The sequence below is a fragment of the Nasonia vitripennis genome, chromosome 1, assembly GCF_009193385.2.
Source record: "Nasonia vitripennis strain AsymCx chromosome 1, Nvit_psr_1.1, whole genome shotgun sequence".
Lineage (NCBI taxonomy): Eukaryota > Metazoa > Arthropoda > Insecta > Hymenoptera > Pteromalidae > Nasonia > Nasonia vitripennis.
In genome coordinates, this window is record NC_045757.1 from 10,962,438 (window position 1) to 10,983,919 (window position 21,482).

General features: G+C 40.1%; 2 protein-coding genes across 9 annotated transcripts; one reads left to right on the plus strand and one right to left on the minus strand.

The window, feature by feature from the left end:
- The first annotated feature begins 191 nt into the window (after positions 1-191).
- On the plus strand, positions 192-3,226 carry LOC100117246 (mitochondrial carrier homolog 2). The gene is made up of 7 exons (XM_001601495.6): positions 192-509; positions 708-792; positions 1,170-1,341; positions 1,401-1,532; positions 1,601-1,787; positions 1,868-1,935; positions 2,021-3,226. Exons 1-7 carry the CDS (start codon positions 357-359, stop codon positions 2,211-2,213), a joined length of 990 nt encoding a protein of 329 aa, XP_001601545.1. The 5' UTR covers positions 192-356; the 3' UTR covers positions 2,214-3,226.
- Positions 2,979-18,535, minus strand: LOC100678404. Of its 8 annotated transcripts, none has more exons than XM_031929815.2 (9): positions 16,351-18,535; positions 11,534-12,009; positions 10,207-10,456; positions 9,222-9,251; positions 8,351-8,668; positions 7,653-7,719; positions 7,191-7,343; positions 7,011-7,125; positions 2,979-6,526 (listed from the first exon to the last, which is right to left on the minus strand). In XM_031929815.2, exons 1-9 carry the CDS (start codon positions 16,454-16,456, stop codon positions 6,431-6,433), a joined length of 1,611 nt encoding a protein of 536 aa, XP_031785675.1. In that variant the 5' UTR covers positions 16,457-18,535; the 3' UTR covers positions 2,979-6,430. The 8 variants fall into 8 exon arrangements, with proteins under 8 accessions (XP_031785675.1, XP_031785679.1, XP_031785671.1 ...); XM_031929819.2 differs by having other exon boundaries at positions 7,023-7,125; positions 7,191-7,352; XM_031929811.2 differs by having other exon boundaries at positions 7,191-7,352.
- Positions 18,536-21,482: the final 2,947 nt, after the last annotated feature.

The following is a 21,482-nucleotide window of genomic DNA, read 5'->3' on the forward strand; positions in this document are numbered from 1 at the left end:
GCCTATAGCATTGAATACTTTTAGCTATTTGGGCATAAATTTTAATTGATGCGATGAAAATTTAAATCCTTTTAGGATTCGATGTATTACGCGATGGGTGGCGCCACAAAATACATGTAAAAATTAAATAGGGTGGTCAGTATCAGAACTAAAATAAGTATCGTTTATTAACATATGAAGCGTACTAGGGCTCTCTGCTCGCGTAATACCTCGAATGAACGTATCGAGATCGAGAATATCTATATATACTTAACCAGAAGCCAGAAGTGCAGAAGCTGCTCATTGCGAGTATAGAGCGGTACGTGTGTCGGGGCGAACTAGTGAACTATACTCCTCGCGTAATCGGGTGCCGTCGCATGCGGTGTCAGAGCGAAGATCTACTTGCTCCGGGCTACACGACGATCAAGATTATAATGGAAAAAGATGAGCCGTTGTGGTCAAAAATTGCGTGTCGAACGTTGATGAACGTCGTTACTCATCCCTTCGACTACGCGAAAGTTTTAATTCAGGTTAGCCATCTCCGAGTCGCCAGAAAATACATATCACCTGTAGCTCTGTCTCTCTTTCTCCTTCGTTAATGATGCTTATTTATCTTTTTTTTTGTCATAAAACCATGAGAGAAAGAGAGGGAGAGAGAGGTTAGGTATGTGTCGCTATATATTTCATTGAAATGTATGTAAAGAAATGACGATTCATATGTATTTTAGATCGGATACGAGCCCATCGAGCCCAGGCCCACGACCACCTTGTTCGGAAAACCGGCACTGGGCCTGCCGAACATTTTTCAGTATGGTGAGCAGCTGAGATCTTTCTTTTTCGTCTTGCTTTTTTACATGCCTGCGTCTAGATTCTAGGGGCTCGTCGTCCGATTTCCGCTTTTGTTTGTTTATGCCGTTGTCGGCTTATCATTTGTCAATGTTATCTGTATTATCTTAATGCTTCATGTTCTTTAATTTTTCCATTAGCATTTTGACAAAAGTGACTATTGTAATTCATTCAATATTAAGTTATTTTTTTGGTACCTATATCTTATACTTTTAAATCAATAATCAGCCTGTGTATTTAAAATAAAAGCTGAGCAGTTCCTTTCATAAGTATAAATGTAAACGGATATATTGCAATTATTACCTCATCCAAAGAAAAAGCTGATTCTTTTTTTTTCATTACAGTTAGATATATAAAAAATGTAGACGGCCTCTCTGGATGTTACCGTGGCCTCGTACCAAAGCTATGTGCACATACAATTTGTGCTGTTGCTTTTGACAAAAGCGTCAAGTCAATTGAGTTTGAGGATGAACCGGATAGCAGTGTACCAATTGATGATTTAGAGGATAGTGAAAGGTAATCAACATAAGAAGCGATTCATGTTACAATGCTAAATTCTTTAATTATATTTTCAGAGATAAGAGATATGTGCAGGAATTCTTCAAGGTTCTGATAGCAAGAACAGTAGGGATTATTCTTAGTCATCCATTTGATGTTATATCTGTAAGAATGATGGCACAGTTTGTCGGAGGAGAAACAAAATATGTGTAAGCAGTTTCGAATAATGTTGATTTTCTGTTAATTGATAGAAATACAAATATTTCTTGCTTTCCAGTACACTGGTAGGTTCCATTGCAGAGATTTATAGAGAAAATGGAGTTTCGGGTTTCTTTGCTGGAATTGTTCCAAGACTCATAGCTAATGCTACGACATTAGCAATAGTTAGTACTTCAACTTATGTGATTAACAAATACTTTATTCAAGATAGAGAATTAAGGACTTTCACTTCAGCTACTATGACAGTAAGTACAATTTCCAAATATTGTTGTTACAAAGTTACGTATATTCGGGAAAGAATTTAAATCTAATTTTTTTATTACAGTTCCTAGCGTCAACAGTCACCTATCCTTTCTTGGTTGTTTCTCAATGTATGGCCGTAAACAACTGCGGGTAAGCATCAATAACGTAAACCTGAGTTGTTTTTAGATCTTTCATAGACAACCTTATTGTTTAAAATACATTTCTTCTTCTGCAGTTTGACTGCCGGTGAGCCGCCTATGATGCCAATCTATATAGACTGGATGGATTGTTGGAGACACCTATCCAATACCAGACAGCTGAAGCGTGGAAGTAGCTTGCTTTGGCGATATTATACAGGTCCTCAGCTTCTGATCAATGGCCGAGCCATAGTTGACAAATCACGTCTCTACTTCAAAACGATCGAGTAAAAAATAACTACTACCTACTTGCAATCGCTGCCGGTGTACGTTCTCAAGTTGAAAAATATTCATTTACATGCCACCATAATTTAGATCAAATGCATTTAAATAATCGCATTAGAGAAAATCCAGGTGTGCAGTTTACTAAAATCAAAGAAAAAGGCGAGAGATGGGATAATGCTCCGTACATTTGTTTTGATGAATTGTGGATGCTGTTGATGTAAATACTGTGTAATCGAGTAGCTTTTGAAAAGTAACTCGAGTTCTCAACAAAACTTCAATTTTCTTCGTGTTTCTTGATGAGTAAATAATGAAATTAATACTTACAATTGAATATTTTATGATTGTGATGTTGAAATTATGTTGAACACTTTAAATTCTCTTATATACTTTTTCTCGGCGATAGGTGACAATAAAATTTTTGTTTTTATGTTTGTAAAATACTTTTACTGGCTGTTTGGACAACAACTCATGCATTAGTTGACCTTGCACTAGTTTCTTTTCTTGTAGCGTGAAAAGGAAAACAAAAAGTTTATTAATACGAGTATAGGTCGACGGTGTTTTTTGTTTTTATTAAGCATTGTTTTTTTTTTAAATTATTTGTACATTAATTTACATGTCGTTAATTAAACTTGAAGCTATAAATCGTGCTTCGCATTGAACAGCGAACTGTAGAAAATTCAAGCCAGTTTATTTTACAAATATGGTTTGGTACACCAATTCAAAAACAAAATTGCAGATGAATTTTGTACTCAAATAAATAATAATCAAGACTTTTGTTTCCCAACAGGATGAAAATCTTTATTTTCTATTTACCAGCAATAATTCAGTTGTCTCTTTATTTTTTTAGGACATTACATATACATATACATATTTATATATAGATCATCATTCGTAAAATATTCTCTATCGTTGCAATGTGTAAAGATATACAGAGTGCGTTGGTTAACAATTTTCGATTTTTTTCTCTTTTTTTAACCGCCAACCGCCTGTCCTGAAAGATTAAAGTTATACATAGGTAATTTTGACTTCTGATGAATTATCGATTTACCATGCTCATATATTTAAAATCAGTTGTATCCCGACCAAAGTTGATTCGGTTTATTAAAGTTTTACACATTTTTCGTTCCAATCACCTAAATGAATAAGTGCGTGTATACAATATAAGTTTGTGTAAAAAACATGGTCCGCAAATTACACTGTAAAATTTATCTTGATAATTTTTTTTAAATATACGTTTCGCTTTCATTCTGTGTTGAAAAATTGAAAATCTCTGCAGTTAAATTGTTCAGTCGATGCGTTGTATTGAACCAAAACTTTTCATAGGTTTCCTATCTCTTTCATATACTCCCTTTTTTTTGTTATTTTCATTTTTTTCTTCTTCATTCTATATAATTGTCACATTATTTTCTGTTAAATATCTAACAAGATGCCTCGATGAAGGAAAATTTCATGAATTCATATGCAAGATTTTTCGCGTACTAATATTCTTTACAATTAAGTTTGATGTTTATTCTTTCTTTGTTGTTTACTTAATACTACGGATATAGGTTCGTATTTTCACTCACACGTCGATAGATTTTTCTCTTCCTTCAAAGGGTGTTATCAGAAATTTCGAACGCCTTCGCTTCACCAAATTCAAAACTACGAATGGCACACATACACAATACATATTATACACGTCGTTTATTAGAACTAAATTATAACGCGGAATAATAAAAATACGTCAAATCTTCTTGATATAGGAACTACAATATAAGTACTCAGTGCTATAATTTAAACAAAAATTAAACTCTCTTTTCAACGAACCCGTTAAATCGTACAATTTCACCAAAACTTCAACATAAAAAAATACTCTCTCCCCATCTTTAGATCACCAAATTTCAATTCTCAGCTACGATATTATAGACCTTCACCGTCTCCTTTTACATAGTTTAGGCAATATAGCTTTAAAAGATATATATATATATATATATATATATATATATATATCTTTCCAACTCCTCTCGCTTAATAATTTCACGTTTTTTTATGCGCATACTGAGCGTCCAGCGCTCCTCTCTTTGATTTTTATTTTTGTCATAGGTAACACCGACTCCTCATCGTTAACGCAATAAATTGTCCTCATGCAAAGGTTCGCGTTTATAGAATGCTGTTAAAAAAGCATAAAATATTTCTCTTCGTATATAATATATAATATATATATATATGGAGACATATACAACATCTTTCTGAACTTATACCCTCAATACGGTAAATTAGCGTATATAAATGATATAGCAATAAAGCACTTTCTATATATATGCCAAATAATTCGCCTGTGTGAGTTTGTATAGGAGTTTGAATTGTGTTTTTTTTTTCTCGGAAAAAAATTGACTTCAAAAGGAACGTTTCGCGTAACGGACGTTTTCCATCTCGAGACGCTCTCGAAATCTGACTGAATAAAAGATTTTTTTTTTACATCTATCAGTAAAATTTTGGAAAGCGTTGATATATAGGAATGTTCTTGTCTTACATAGCGAAAATTATACAAACAACATTATAAAAAAAAAAGACAACGGACGCAACTTATAGTCAATTATATATAGATACTGAATCAATACTAAAATTTGCCGTCAGTTAGGAAAAAGCAGATATGATTTATCCTGATAACATACGTTCTTTTTGGCACTTTCGTAATATATGGACCGTCATACTTTTGTTGCGTAAAAAAATCATGTATGGAAAACAAGCGGACAAGATATAGATATGATAACGGAATAAGTATCCATTTCAGTATAGCAACAGCAATATATATATATATATATATATATATATATTTGATACATGTTCCCCGTTGCAGTAGGTTTATCGAGAAGCCTTTTTACTTTCATGCGTGCGTGTATATATATTACGGGTCTCTTTCGTCGTGCCTCGCATAGATTTTGCATTTTACTATATATTCGTATAATACTATATACTCGTATTGACTGCGATTAATTTGTCACCCTGGTGAGCGTATTTTCGCGCGGTAAGAATGTACAGAGAGGTGCTTTTACATTATATAATACACTTACAATCGCCGGAGCTCGTGAAAACAATGCAAACATCTGATGCGCATCAGCGGCTTTCCATTTGGGGCGGGATACAGTGTTCTCCTTTATAAAATGGTTGATTTTTTTTTCTACAAAATCTCGTACAGGTATTTACATTCTCTTGCGGCTCTCCGTCTCGCGGTGCGGGTCGATATATCTACGATTGGTGTTGGAATTCTTAAGATAATATTAGAGACAAAAGCTGCAGTTATACATGTGGTAGGCTGGATCATCACTTATTATCAGTGAAGTTTCGAGAGGTGCATCAATGTATATATAGCAAATGCGAAAGAGGACCGATTCTTCGCGGAAAAGCCGCGCACCAGGTATATCGCTAAAATTCTAACGAATATATTAAGAGACTATACCTACCGGTTAGGTAGACACGCCATCGAATAAGTCACATCGTTTACGATGTCGGATATAGAGGTACATGCGAGTGTGTTTGTGTGTCGTTTGTGTAATAATTTTTCTCTTAAAATCGTAAACCGTGCATAATCGTCATCATGATATAATATGTAAGTACACGATATATAGATAGTATACAGGCATAATATGTAGGTGTACGCACATACTGATGCCGCGAAAATAAAAATCCTGCTATATAGATTTGCGATAAAAATCTTTGTTCCTTCTCGTCTTCTCGTACGTGTGCGAGCATCTTCTGACAATAGAAACTCGCGTGTGTATCACATGCATGTATAAGTGTTTTGTGGTTATACTATATGTCTGATGCGCTTGTATACAATAATTATAGTGTACGTGTGTAATTCATCTCAGTATACGCGCAACGACAAACTAATATCAAGGATTGTTATATACCGTACAAGCCTTTGTTTGCGTAGTATAAGCATCATCCGCGGTCCTTCATATAAATAGTAAAACTCTGTCGATATAATATGCCTCTCTTATAGATACGTACGATTAAGATTAAAATACATCGTGCTTTAGTTCCTAATTTTTTGTCTCCTTTTTCGATATGATACATTGAAAGTGTATGCATGTGTGTCGTGTGTTAGAGTATGCGTTATAGTGTTTCCGAGCTAAAAACACCGTATTATGGGGAGAGATGCGATTCAGATCGTGCAGCTCGCTTTGTGACATTGTTGTTCATTCCATCGACGTCAATTCAGGCGTCCGGTGATGAAGGAGCTAGACGTCGTCGTCGTTCCTCTTGCTGGATTTTGCCGGAGTGGCCGGGGTTGGATCATCGTGGAACAGCGGGTTCTTCACCTCCATCTCGCCAGTCTGCGAAACGCGATTTCATCGACATAATTTTAATTTTTATAAATTACACTGATGCGTGCGTGTGTGTATCTCAGTGATAGCCAATAAGCCGAGCGATAAATTTCATTGTCATCGCAATAACGCGCGCGTTAAAGTCCTCGCAGTTGCATACACCCACGCAATCGAGCCGTTCGTGGAAACTATACTCGAATTGTCATTCAAATTAAAGCGTCAAGGTATACACACGCCACGTGTAATCCCTTGGAATCAAACTTCAATGCCGATCCAAGTTCTTCCCGCGAAGTTCCGTCAGATAGTAGTTGCGCGAATGCGTAAATGTATGCAGAGGCAAATGCTTGTCTGGCGAACCCCGACTGTTTCTACTGAGATGTCGTGCGTTTTCTGCCCGAAGTGGGAGTTTCGCCCACGGAGCTGGCGATTATTGCAAGAAGCTGTCTTATAAAATTTGCGAAAGTTCCAGCAGTATGAAAAAATATATACACACACGATCACTCACCGGTGCAAGTCCAGGACACTCGTACACGGTGTAGTCTCCCTCCTCGTTCTCCTCGTCGCTCTCCGCCTCGGAAACGGATCCAGGATCTCGCGTAGCCGAAGCTCTGAAACGAATCGTAGCCGATCAAAAATATATATGTTGGTACAATTATTTTCTTCTTTAACTCACTTCTCCATAGCGATGATCTGCTGCTTCTGATGCTGGAAGTGGTACATCTGAGCGGACTGAGCGAGCCTCTGGTCACCCGACGGCGACATGTCCTTGTTCGGGCCCGTCACACCGTAAGCCGGATACTCGACGTCAGCTGCTGCCTTCGACACTCTTTGCAACCTTATTTTAATGAAATATTTTAAGGGATTTTATGCACGCAAAAGAAAAACTCAACTGGCTCGTGCATACTGGAGATATACAAGTCTTACTGTATGTCGTTTTTTAGCGATTCAGTAGGATTTCAGAAATTCGCGAGAGTAACGCATGCGTAATGACGTATAAGTAGTACAAGTCGCGTATGGAAGCGACGAGCTTTGAAAGCGTACCAATTGCACTGCATCGTGTGGTAAAATATAATCGATAATACATTTGCCGCAACGAAAAAGAAAAAAAAACGGTATAATCAGTCTGTATAGTTACCTGCACCAGGTCAAGCTTATCAGAACCAGAGCGAACATCGCCGCGGCGCTGCAGCCGGCAACAATGGCTGAAAGTTTAATCCCAATGTATAAATAAAACAGGACAGGATGCTCTGGATTGAGCTTTCCTCCCCAAGATACGCCTAAACTTACTCGGATATATAGTTCTTTCTTTATATTCCATAACAGGGGTGCAATAGTTTGCGATAAATATATTATTTATGAATTCGATGCATGTTGCAGAGTGCTTGCAGAGTGTTTGAGGAAAAGTTATGAATGAAACTTTCAACGCTTCTTATCAATTATAATAGGAGCTGCGTTGTTCGTTGTCTTATCCGCCGCGTGAATTAATTAACAGACGACCCTCATGGCGATGCTGCATGTCCGACTGTATACTCGACACGTACATATGTCTGCCTTGACACAACTTTTATAAATGACCGAGTTTTATATGAAATTTTCAACCAACATCTGGCAACACTTTGTACGATCATTCGGAGAATTCGCGTATCCACCGCATCAAAGAACCAAGGTCACGGACGACGTAACATGCGTCAAGCTTATCACGTTACTCTATCATCCCAGTTTCGAATCATGTAACCAAACCTCCACACGCTGCACCACAGCACACGTATTATTTTGCCACGCACGCGAATCAGCCCTTTTTAATCGGGAAAAAAATATCAAACGAAAACTCACCTATGAAGTAAATGTCGTTGTTGACCTTGTTATCCAGCGAGACGACGAGCGGGTCCTGCTGAGCGCGTCTGTGGGGTTCGGGCATCATGCTCATGTCGACGACGCCGGTTCGGGGCATGACCAGCTCGTGATCGCGATGTTCCTCTCGCGGCCTTTTGGGCGTCGGTTTGACCGGTCGGGGCTTCGGTGAGCTCGGCTCGAAGTGCATCGGCACGTGTCTGTTGTCCTCGACGACATGGCCGTCGTGCATGGGAAGCTCATCTACCAGGTCGTGATGGTGATCCACGGCGTGCGATCGATGCGTCTCTTCTGCCGGTTCTGCAAAGGGGAAACGTGAATTCCTTCGGGTTACAGTGGCCTGGGGATTAGAGGAGATGTGGGTGTAGCTTTGTAATACGCACTAATGACTACCGAGAATGAAGGTTGAGAAATATAGCTAGAGTATATGAGTAATTTTCCTTTACAATTGATTTTCATAAAAATCAAATAAACGTGTATTTTGCTTCCTCCTAGAGGAAGCTTTGTAATAGTAAAATTTTGAGTTTCGTCAAAACTTCTAGAAAATACTTTTTCGTGTGTTAGAAGCTCAAATTACGTGTTTTTAGAAAATGTCCGTATGGATGTGTGTGTGTGTGTGTGTATGTATACCGTAATATTTCTGGAATTATTCCGTCAATATCATTAAAATTTGACATGCATGTATATTTTTGGATTCTGAATTCGGGAAAAACATTTATTTTTTATTTTTCTAACTATTTTTTTATGGCCAATTTTTGATTTTTGAAAAACACTATTTTGCGTTTTTTTCAATCATCCCATCGTTACAAACAATTCAACTAATATGCATTTGAAAGAGAATAAAATTACCTACTTTTCCCCGTTTGGTCCTCGGGATCGACCGCTTTGTTCGGCAGATAAAATGAAAAAGGTGTTTTTTTTTAAATTCATATCTCTGAAACTAAACATCATAACCTCACGAGAAAAATCATGTCGATGGATCACGTGTCAATCTATATATTTTTTCAGTAAAAAATCGAAAACTGGAAAAAATGAGTTTTATTTGTGCCTCGATTACGGAAGTAAAAAGGCTTTATTGCACTTGAGATTTTGGGAAAAAGTAGATATTTTATGTGTCGTGGCTAAGTTCATTGTGCAGTTTCCAAACCCCTATGGTTCTTAAGATATCAAGGTTTCAATTTTTATTTGCTGATTCACCATAAAAAAAGCTATTTGCTGCTAAAATTTTAAACGATTTCGTCGAGCGGTTCTCAAGTAAAGAGCTAAAATGTAAAAACTGATTTTTCTCAAAACTTTTTCTTCCTCTTATAGGGGTGTCGTTGCACGTCGTTAAAGTCCCTCCCTATGAATTGTCCCTATGCAACATGTTAAAACAATATTTTATTTATTGGAACAATAAATTTTGTTGGAGGAAGCTACGTGCCAATGAATTGGCAGCGGTTTTTTTCTTTGGCTGTAGGTTTAGCTAGCTGGACTTTCAGTGGAAGTGTTTAAAAATTGTATTTCATGTAACGAGCTTTTAACGCGAATCAACCGAAGGCGTCGTTTGGTATTACACAACGGCCGTGTGTTCTTATTTAACTAAGTCGAAGTGACATTTCTCTAATGAACGATCCCCAACTGATCATTAGTCAAATCTACACCAGCCATCGGATCTCAACGCCTATTGTTTACCTCTATAGCCCTGATCAATACCGCCTACGTCACTATAGCGTCGTCACTATAATATTGAACTTATACATCGGTGCACAGAAAATTTCGTAAAAATACTCGATTTTCTACTCAGAGCTCTGTAATTGTATAGAGTTCGGAGGAAATAAAACGCGATAATGAATCACCTGTGTCCCCGGTGTCCTCTTCGTAAAATCTCGGGTCATTAGGTTTGAAAGCGAACGGCTCCGGTTCACTCTCGCGCTGTGGTTCTGGCTGGTTGAACCTGAAGGTGAACGCCGGCCTTCGTCGATGTGCTCCCTGAATCATGCGTCGAGCATTTTCTTGAAGCTGACGAGCCCTTTGGTCCAGATCCATGAACTGCGTCTCCGGGTAGTCGAGCAGAGGGTCTTTGTTTAGCTGGGGAAGAAGACGCGCCTGGAAGAAAATTTCGAGAATACTTTTTTCATAGCGCGCTGCATGACTGTTGTCGCATCCTTTCGAGCTCGAAGCGTTTTTATTAGATTCGCCCTCTTGTATCACATACGGAGAGTCGAAAGCTCCGCATCAAAAGTTTCTTATACATCGACGAAATGAGATTACGATCGGAGCTTTCGCAAGTTTGGCGCAACCGTGAGCTTTTATAACTTTTTTGAACGTTCGAGCAAAAAAGAAGAATCAAAGAAACGAATCTGTCGTCAGCAGCAATAATCAATACGCGACGCAGCCGATGTCTCTAGATCGCGCTTTTCGAGCGCAGTAGTAACAGACGGGCCGACTGCCAGCGATCGCTCTATCTCCCGCACCGCTCGTTGCTATAACTCCGACAAGAGCCAGAGCGGCTGGAGAACGATAAGGTGGCCGGCGGTGCGAAAGGATAAATCTATACCTATGTATAGGCGTGGGTTGAGTCGAGTGCGGATAGCTAGATTTTATTGATCGCGCGAGATTCGACTTGCGTCAACGACGTTCTTAAAGCATTGTGTAACGCGCGCGTATATACAGTGTATAATGGAGATTTTTGTAAAACTAATAGCGACAGAGCTATAACAGGTGACTTTATAATTGCCTGGTAAAAAAGGGAGCTGTGTTTTGGCAAAGCGCCATCCTCGCCTTTCAGATTAGCATCTCGACCTCTCGCGAGTTATCCGTCGCTATTATTTTTTTTTCCTATACAAGGCTGAGATGGAATGGATGTGCACGTATGTATAGTGCCCAAAGGCTGTGCAACGCAAATAGCTCCGAAAATCAATATTCGACGCCTCGAAATTGGTATAGCTAGTGCGCCGGTGAGACGTTGTGGAATATTAAATCCTCGTACTCTGTGCGAACAGGTGATTCCGATATTTATTGGACAGCGCTAAAACGAACCGACGCGATATGCATATTTCTAGCACAGCTCTATACTTATAGAATTTCGCAATTTTAGCGAGGTGACCTTACGAACCGTTACATGTATAACTGAAAACCGCGACTATCTCATGGCAGCTTATTAATTAAACGAAATCGGCTTACCCTGGCTTCGTCCTCCACGGAATACTGTTTAATCCTCGGCGGTTCGTACTCGAGATAAGGCAAGAGTCTCTGCCTCTCGAGTTCCCTGACGTACTCCAAGGGATCCGCAGCCTGCCGCTGGAGCACGTCGATTATGTTCGGCCTCTCCGGCAGATCGTCCCTGAGTATTCCCCTCTGTTTCTGCCTGGCCAGATCCAACAGGTGTTCCTGATGCTTGCGGTACAGCTGCTGCTGCTTCCGATGAAGCGCGGCCTGCTGCTTTCGGTGAAGCTCCAGCTGTTCCAGCTCCTCGAGCTCCTCCTGCTGCTGCAGGGCCATCTGCTGGGGCAGAGGCTCGTGGGGCGGGGGTAGCGGCTGGTGGTGATGGGCAGACAGCGGACGGGGCTGCTGGTGCAAGCCCGAGCCATGGGACTTGGCCTCCAGGAAGCGGACGAGCCGCTCCAGCTTCACCTCCGGCCTGAACTTTGGCTGTACATCTGTGCAAGTGCAGGAGGAATTGATATATGAATCATATATACTTTGAAGATCGCTTTGCAATTGAATTATGCGCTGTAATGGCTTAATTTTGTCGCGCGAAACGCCGTTGATGTACGCACGCGGCACGAGCAAGCTCGCAAGCTCGCAATGAAGAAGAGGCAATGAAAAATACATCAAAACGTGCACGCGTTTCGTTTTGATGAAACGCCGTATATGAACAAAAGTAATTTCAAGTTTGTGGAATTCACCTTAGAGTTTGAGAAAAAAGGGACGAAAATAATGTAAACAGTATACTCGAAGAAGCAGGCTACAAGAAAGACGGATGCGCATAAAACAACATTACACTCAACCTTATAAGCTACAGAGCATGTCAACGATATCGAATTTTCCGAAGAATATCTTTGTAGTATATAGGTAGCATACTTCGAGAGCCTCTCTAGGCATATTGTGTTGTTGAAAATCAACTACTTAGATACACAGTTTCAGCGAGGCCATATAGTAGCCATACTCGAATACCTTCCCAGTTCTATATACGCTTTTTCGAGCGAGTTCCGCACTTCGAAATAGTTTATTGCTCCCTCAAGACGTGCGGCATTTTATATATCCGTATTACGCAGTGGTCGATTCTTCGTCTTAAGGCGAAGCTGCCCTTTAAAAATGGAAGGATCGCCGCGTCTCTGACGCCAGTAAAGTTTCCAAAGAGGACGAGGAGAAAAAAGTAACGGCCAGATGAATCGACAAAGTCGGGAAACTTTTCAAATTTAAGTATAAGCGATAGAAATTGCATAATCAATAGTCGTGAAACTGCGCTACACACCATTTACCAAGTCTTCCCATCGGACAAGCATAACTGGTTATAGCAAGTTTCAGAAAGTCCTATAATTAATTACGAGGGAAAAAAGCACGGGAACGCGCGTAATGGGCATTGCGCAAGAAACAATTTCATCCACAGGCTGGAATATAAAGAGGAGCATCGAATTGCCGAGGCATTTTCTCATTCGTTTAAACCCATCGGAATGAGACATTCAAGCGGAGCGGAGAATAACAAAAAAAAAAAAGGTTTTTATACGCTTGGAAAACGCAATGGGTGGGTGTACAGAGGAAGAGCTTTTAATCTGTTGCCAACTTCTCTCGGACCAACATTGTTATGGAAATTTGTGAAATGCGGTGAGAGAATTCTCTAACTAAATGCCACTCGAATCTATATACAAGCTTAGATACGTTTAATTCTCGGAATTAGTTGTAAGTGACGTTGCAAAGCTTGTGTTCGTGGCGATGTTCGAAATCCCCGCGCTTTGAGCGAGCTTCATTCTCTCTGGGGAATTTGAAAAATCGTCACGAGCGGATATTTACGCAGTTGAATGTCAAATATATATGTGCGTTGGTATGCATGAATGAAGCGTAGGTGTCCTGCACGCATATTAATTTGTGATTTTAGGGCAAATTATAATTATAACGTGATTGAAGTAATTGTACAGCACTGTGTCGATTTATGTGTTGCGTTATTGGATATATATATATATATATATATATATATATATATATATATAATTTATCCTTTATTAATATGCAATGCGGCTGCAATAACCGCATTGATTATAAATTCCAAGTATACAGTGCTAGGTTAATGTGTTGTGTTTTGATAATTAAATTCACACTTGATGCGGGTGCATTGATTGTAATAATGCTTTGAGTGGACCGCTATTCAATTTGACGGCGAATTCTGAATTCGTCACTCCGCTACACGTACCGATTCGATATATATATATATTCGATATATATATCTTTGTATAGAGTATATAGGTTTGAACGGAACCCGTGAAATTATAACGTTAGACTTGAATTCACGTATTCCATTGCAAAGCTCATCATTTACTTTAAAGCTCGCTTTAAAATAAATCTAAAAATGATCAATCTCGCACCGTTTAGTATGATGCGTTTTCCTCGCGAGATATTTCAAAGGTCTGAATAAAAAATCCGAAATACGTGGTAAAAAGCGAATGAATCTTTCGTGCAAGCTTTGAATGATTAAATAAAACAACCTATATTCTCTAGAACAATTTCAACGCGACGACTTTTATCGTTTAACCGCAAAGAAAAAAGTCTTCTCTCCGCGCTAACAAAAGAATCCCTCCCACACACTCCACCTGTGCATTCATCCCAAGTATCTAACGTTATTTCCCGAAAAAAACATCTGCAAATACCACCCCTATAGAGAATCCCTCATCCCCGCGCGACAATAGCTCAGGAGAAAGCGTGCGAAGAGTTCAATAAAGGTTAACCTCACGCAAATACGACGACGCGGCTTTTGCTTGCTCAGCGGAATACGTCGGCGTCGAAGAAGAAAAAAAAAAGAATTCCTGCGGATCGTTAAACTCCAACGACACCGTCCTCGAAATATCCGGTTACCCAAACGCTCGTTTTTTCTGTCGATGAATTTCTTTAAACCGCTCGTGCAGCGTATTGGCAATGTCGCGTCGCTCTTTTTATTACACTCCGCGGCGAACTCGGCACACGGGCTAAATGACACACTTGGCGGACTTTATCGCGTCCGCACGTGCGCGAAAAAAATGCGGAGTCGTACGTTGACGGGGTGTGTTTGTTGATTTTGAGCTTTACACGCGATGACGAGCGTAATTGCCGTGGGAGTGATGGATTTGTAATTTTTGCGAATTCGTGCAATGGCTGCTTTGACGCGCTCTTTTTTTTTTTATTATTCAAGCGCGTCGGGCGAAATATTGAGTTGGCTTGATTGGCGCTGACCTTAATATTCGTTGGACGTTTTTTGTATGATGTCGATAAAATGTTTCTTGTCGAATTGCGATTGCTGAAATACTTATTTTCTCATCGAACGTTTTACGTTGTGTGTAATGTGGAGAAATGCTGTGTCAATAAAAAATGCATATTTTTTACAGGCACACACGATGTTTTTATCGTCCGTCATAAACAAACGTATATTCGTTTTTCTAGAATCTAGTCTCTTGCCGCTGGCGATGACACAACAATTCTGTAAATTTGCGTTTTGTACAAGAAGGGATTCTGTCGAAAATGCAAATCCGCCATTATTACCCTAATCCCTCTCTACGTATATCGCCGGGATATACACCTATATATTCGCGCATCCCCATATTATATCCTGATCCTTCAAACTATCGATCACGAACAAAAGCGTTCAGCCCCTCGCGCGTACCACCGTGTAAACAAATATAATTACGATGTAAGTCATCTACACATATGCATATATAAAGCTACACCGCCAGCTGACGTCACGAGCAGCGCGCACACATATAAGTACACACTTTAAAGTTCGGTCCTCTGCGGCCTGCGATGTATATATGTATAAAAAAAGCAAACCTCAGAGAGAAGAGGAAAACCGCGTCAAAACACGATTCTACCGCTTCACTTCTGTATACGTAGGTATCGATAATTCGTAAAAAAAATCTGTATCGCGGACAAATAAATATAACATAGATCGAGGTTGTTGCATTAATAGATTTGCAGCGTCCATATGCGAATCTTGATATCGATGCGACGCCCAGTGATCGGCTGGACGAATGTAAGGAAAATAAATAAAAAGGGACAGATAAACTCGTTACTCTAATGTACGTCCGAGAATAAATACGCCCCGACAGTTCGCGCAGTTATACACGAGCACAGATACACACGCGTCTGGGGTATACAGGTTGCGCGAAAAAGGAACAGGAAAAGACTCTTAGAACGCACGAAGCACAAATCCATCATAGAAATCGTTGAAGTATGTTAGTCGCTATATTGTTCTTATACACATATACGAAACCTGCGCTAATCACCCTCCCAGCGCACACAGGCATGTTACATACATACATCAGCAATATTCATCGCAGAAAAAATAAGCGTATGCGAGAGAAGCTTATTAAAATCGATTCGATTCCAGCTCATACATTATACCACAGGCACACGTTGTAACAACTGTTCGTATATCGCGCGGTCAATTGGACCTTACCGCGCGAAACTTTCCGCCCCGTCTAACTTCCGCGCACACCCGGAAAGACGAAGATCGAAGACGAAGCGAAAGAAAGCAAAGCGACTTGGAAGAGAGAGAGCGAGGATAGCTATATACAGCAGCAGGCAGCCAGTAATCGACCTTTCCAACAGCTGTACGAGCCCTAACAAGATCACACGCCTCTGTCGCATAATCAAACGCACACACAGCTATATAGCCTTGGCTCTCGATCAGCGCTCGCACGGCCCCGTATGCAGACCAGACGAGCTGGGCTGGTGATATTCGCGACAAGAACGCGCAATAATTAAGCGTGATGAGGAAGGACGTGGAATTCGAACATCCATGCATGTGCGCTTACCTTGATATAGCTCGAGCTCGGCGGTGGCGAGGCCGAGGAGTCCGCCGGCGAGGGCGAGCAGGAGGTGGCCGCTCAGCCTGAGCCCCTTAAACCTGATCCTCGTCATCGCTCTGCTGCTGCTGCTGCTGCTGCTGCTGCTGCTGCGACGGCATATAGCAGCCCCTTTTCCTTCCGCACTATTTTCTGCGCACCCGACGAGAAAACACCGTGTGTTACAAGCCGACGTCCGAGAGCTTGCAAGCTCCAGTCTGTGTGCGTGCGAGTGTGTTTAGAACGGACGGCGCGAGAGGGAGAGAAGGACACACGTCGGCCAGAGAGTGTCAGCAGCGCGACTGCCTGGCTGCGATATGCGCGGAGGGGAGACGATTGGCCTCGCGCCCGAGCGCGTCATTCATTCAGAGCCGCGAGCTTGCGCAGCTCTTGGAGACGATCGTGGCGCTACCAGGCGGAGGAGGAGCTCTTCTATACTATACGTTCGCGAGTGTGCTCGTGTGCGTGCGTATAGGGCTGTGGAGTGCAGAGGGACACCCGCGCAATCAATACTTACGCCTGCGGGCTGGACTTTTCTGAGGATGGATGGGTGTAGAGAAAGAGAGAGGACAAGAGGTTTTTGTCGTCGCGCTCGGCCTTCAAGGTGCGGTGCGATCACGTGGGAATGTTTTGGCTTCGAGAGCTTATTCGGCGGGTTATTGACTTTGTTCCGATTATATTAAGCTGAGTTAATTAAAAAAAAAAAAAAAACAAAGACTGCTCGCATTCAATTTCGCGAAACGAGATCGCGCAGAAGGAGCCCGTGCGGAGCAGAATTAAAACAATTAAAATGATCGCACGCGGCCGAGGAACTTTGACTCGCTGATATCGTTACATTGCCGCGGGAGAGGATATGACTTGTACGTCTCGCCGTAATGCGGGAAGCTATTAGGAGCGAAGTGAGACTTTATGAAGTTACAATCTATTACGGCGCGCTCCAGCAGCCGGTCTCGAGAGCTTGCGACGGCTTAAGCGCCTCTTTCTTGATGCAAATATCGCATTCGGCTAGATTAGCCGCCCCACCTCCGCGGCGAACTAATTAAACAATTTTCATCCCTCTTTTCGCGCGGGACTTTTAAAAAGTGATATAACGCGTTCACCTGATATATAGCGTTGATGTCACTGAGAGCTTTTCACTTATATGAGAGTTGTATGCCTAAGGATGGCCAGTGGGTGGAAGTTTTATCATCAATTTATTGTATTTTATTACGCGTTCAATGTGCACAAAGTCGCCGCGGCAAATTTAAATGCATAGATTTATGAGCTATCCTCTCGATAGATGCGACCCGTTAACCTGGGAAAATGTGCGGAACGAGCGCATTGCGAAAGTTTTAGATAAGGGAAGTTGTATTTTGATAGCGGATACACTATACAATTTGATATCGCACGAAAAACTAAATAAAGAGCTGACACAAAAAGACGCGTGTTACTCCAGTGTGCGAGATGATAAACGAGCCTTTGTCACCTCTGTTTATTGGACAACTTGGCAAAGCGCGACGTCCTCTTCCAAAGCGCCTTCATTAATCACGCTCGCTATATATACTCTTCGGTTTGAGCAGTAGCGAAGGAGAGAAAAACACGTATTACAATTTTCGCGTTTATATGGTAGAGCCGCCGGCGTTTATAATCGGAGAAACTACATCGACGTTGGCGGAAATTTCATCTCGCGCGCGTCCACGATATGAAATTGACAAGGCCGTGATTTGATTTCATCGATTATGTGTAAACTCTCTAAAATGAATATATCGCCGCGAGTGGAGATGCGTCTGGTTCTAATGGGGGAAGATAGAGTCACCTGGCTTAGCGACGATGTATATTTGGAAAATCATATAACCGCATAATAGGCTGCAATTTTTATATATACTATACATACACGCAGTTGTAATTCTGCGATGTACCGTCGAGCTGACCTTGACTTGCCTAATCTATATTATACACATCCTGTGATATGGATCCGTTAGTTATGGTACAATTGGCATTCGGATATGGATCAAAAATAGAAGCTGCAATAGCGTAGGAACATGATTACGAAGTTAATATCTACCCTTCGCATGCGCGCGTCACACTTATAATCAGCTACTCCCAAATCAAACGAATAATGGAAATTCCTATGAATGATACAGATGCAAATGTTATACACGCAGAACGATTAATAATTCGACGTTTCGTCGCAACGTGTACTATATCTATATACAATACGTACGTCACACACGCGCAACAACACAACGTCAGCGTTAAAAAAACGAGACCTATATTATACACGGAGTTGTTTCACAATCGCAGCCGAGCGTCAGCGGCGGACTGAAGAGAAAAAAAGTCCCACAATATGCGGGCGCGACACTATTTTATCGCGACAGGATGACCGGCACGTCGACCGCCTCTGTATATACGCGTGTGTGTGTATATATACGTATAGTCGATAGTGGAAGCGCGCGTATAACGGAACTAATTATATGCTCGATAGGCAGAAAAATAATTGTGAGGAGATGGAATTTCGCGCCGCGATGATTCGCGTTATGATTTTTATGTGAATTATAATGTGATTTATAGATTTAGGAATGAATAATCGTTATTTTTTTTAAATGAAGACTCTCGTGACCAGATACTTTTTGTGCAACTTATCTACTTCCGATATACCCATATTGTATATATACTGTCTTTTTATCTGGAGAAATTACAAGATAAAATATATATGCAGTAAATGAATTATCTAGTATATGTGTGTTTAAAATGTTATACGAGCGTAAATTGTCTTCATACTTACCGAAGAAGGATCTGCATAAGTCAGCAGGCGGATATGTAAATATCCTAGCTTGGTAATCCAATTTGCTTAATTTCACAAACTCGTTGCAATGACAAAGAGGAAAAAAAATCATCGGGCGAGCCGGAATAACAATGCAAAAAATCCTGTTTATCAAATTTATTTACAATGCCAAAAGGAATAATAAAGGAGTATCTCGCAAAGTAGAACTAAAATCGTCATAGCGAAAAGTATACAAAAGGAGTAATGATAAAAACAAATGCACAGTGCGCAGTGGAATCAACGGAGAGAGAAAGAAAGAAACGAAGGATAAATCGTATATCAGATACAATGCATAAGTTATACAGCAGAAGAAACGCAGTGTGTGTATGTTATGTGCCTGGACATCGTTTGCATCATCTGTCTCGATCCAATTCCGAAGTCGCTCGGTACATCCTACCTCGTCTCCTTTTCTCTACACAGTATACAATAATACTTATGAACTTTAGGGAATGTACATCGACGTCTTTCGACGCATACAGTAGTGCTTTTACCTTATATCTCTATACGTGATTGACATGTCTCTTTTGTGACACTGCTGTGTATAAGTGTGAAAGAGAAATTAATGAAGTGCGTAACATAGTTCTCTCGCTCGCTCCGTTGTATTTATACATACATTTTTTCTCGCAATATAATCATGTATAATATACATAATTGGAATAATGCACGTCGAGGGAGCTTATCTAATGCTACGCGAGGAAGGGCTCTACCATACGGATCGGACAATGTATAGCAGTCTCAAATAAATTATTGCAATCGTCTATAATCTCTCTCTCTCTCTCTCTCTCTCTCTCTCTCTCTCTCTCTCTCTCTCTCTCTCTCTCTCTCTCTCTCTCTCTCTCTCTGTGTATACATCTGTGTGAATGTGGCTGTGGGTTTTTGCATTTCGTCTTGGATCAGTCGCGCGAATTCGTTCACACGCTATACATATACACACACACACGATGATAAATAACGCTGTGGCTACTGCGCATGGTGACGACATTCGGAGCGGACCAATTGAACGAAAATGTACTGGTGAAACGTCGATTCGCTGATAAATGGGCTTTAGAGCTATATTTTATACGGGTTTTATTTTTATTTACATCGAGTCTAAAGAGACGGTGGAACGAAAATTGACTTTTCAAAGAGTTATATATAGATCGTAAAGTACTTATATAGAGAGACAGCTATGGCTAAGCTGATAAATAAAGATGGGCCATTAATGGGAAATTCGTTCAATTGGCGCGACCCGATATTCACTCAGCGATTCACATGGGAGAAAAGACAAAAAATCTAATGGAATAGCAACGTAATAAACTCGCTAACAAACACATGAAGCGGCTGGACCAAATGATTCTCGCTTGTTCAATTAAGAACTAACATACAATGTGTTGGCACGCGCATATAATAATAATAATGATAATAATAATAATAAATGATCATAATTACAAAGGTGTTTTGTCAAAGTCGTTCTCCATTCCTACTATATAGTTTAAAACTCTTTGATCCGCGTTTTTTCGAGATTAATCTCTACAATTGCTATTTCTCTTCTATATAATTCTATATATTCTCTTTTGATCTACTCGGTCACGATTTTTTCTGTTCGCTTAATAATTATATACCTTTTATAATATTTTTTCATTTTTCGTCCTCTTTTACGAAGAAGGAAGGAAAAAAGGATTGCAGTATTCACAAAAGTATATATATATATATATATATATATATATATATATATATACGACATACTTATTTATATACACTCGATACATGTACCGATGCATTGGTTTTTACCTTAGTATTTTCTTGCTTCTTTAGTATTTATAGTTATTTATAATCTGTTTTTTTTTCAAATTTGCATACGAGTATTACATTATAGACAGGGTTTTCTTATCTTCGCCAATGCGATATTGTTTTTTTTTAAATGCTTTTGGTAGCAGAGAAAATAGAAACGAAAACAGTAGTCTGGTTTTACATTAACATTCAATATATTAATATACAGGGTGTTTCATTTTAATCCGACCACGACAAAAAACCATGGAAAAACTAATTTTAACGAAAAATGACCTTAACAAAAGTTGAAGGGGGTAAAGGAGGCCATCGAATGACACAAACACCTATGACCTTGAACTGGATTTTCAAGGTCATTTGAGGGTAATTGTGATTTTTTTAAATAGGAACCTCTATTTTAGACCTTGGAATCGGATAGAGCGGAAAAAATTACGTCGCAAAGGATATTTTAAGTTTGCTTTGGTGACCTTGACAAGGTCAATTCAAGGTCAAATAAGAAGTATCAGCCTAAGATTGTTTTCCTTTCAATTTT

Coding starts and splice junctions, on each gene's coding strand:
- LOC100117246 (XM_001601495.6), top strand. CDS start 357: ATGCGGTGTCAGAGCGAAGATCTACTTGCTCCGGGCTACACGACGATC. Junction 793..1,169: donor GCCGAACATTTTTCAGTATG/GTGAGCAGCTGA, acceptor TTTTCATTACAG/TTAGATATATAAAAAATGTA. Junction 1,936..2,020: donor ATGGCCGTAAACAACTGCGG/GTAAGCATCAAT, acceptor CTTCTTCTGCAG/TTTGACTGCCGGTGAGCCGC.
- LOC100678404 (XM_031929811.2), bottom strand. CDS start 16,456: ATGACGAGGATCAGGTTTAAGGGGCTCAGGCTGAGCGGCCACCTCCTG. Junction 7,720..8,350: donor CAACGACATTTACTTCATAG/GTGAGTTTTCGT, acceptor TTAAACTTTCAG/CCATTGTTGCCGGCTGCAGC. Junction 6,527..7,010: donor TTGCACCGGTGAGTGATCGT/GTGTGTATATAT, acceptor CGCGTTTCGCAG/ACTGGCGAGATGGAGGTGAA.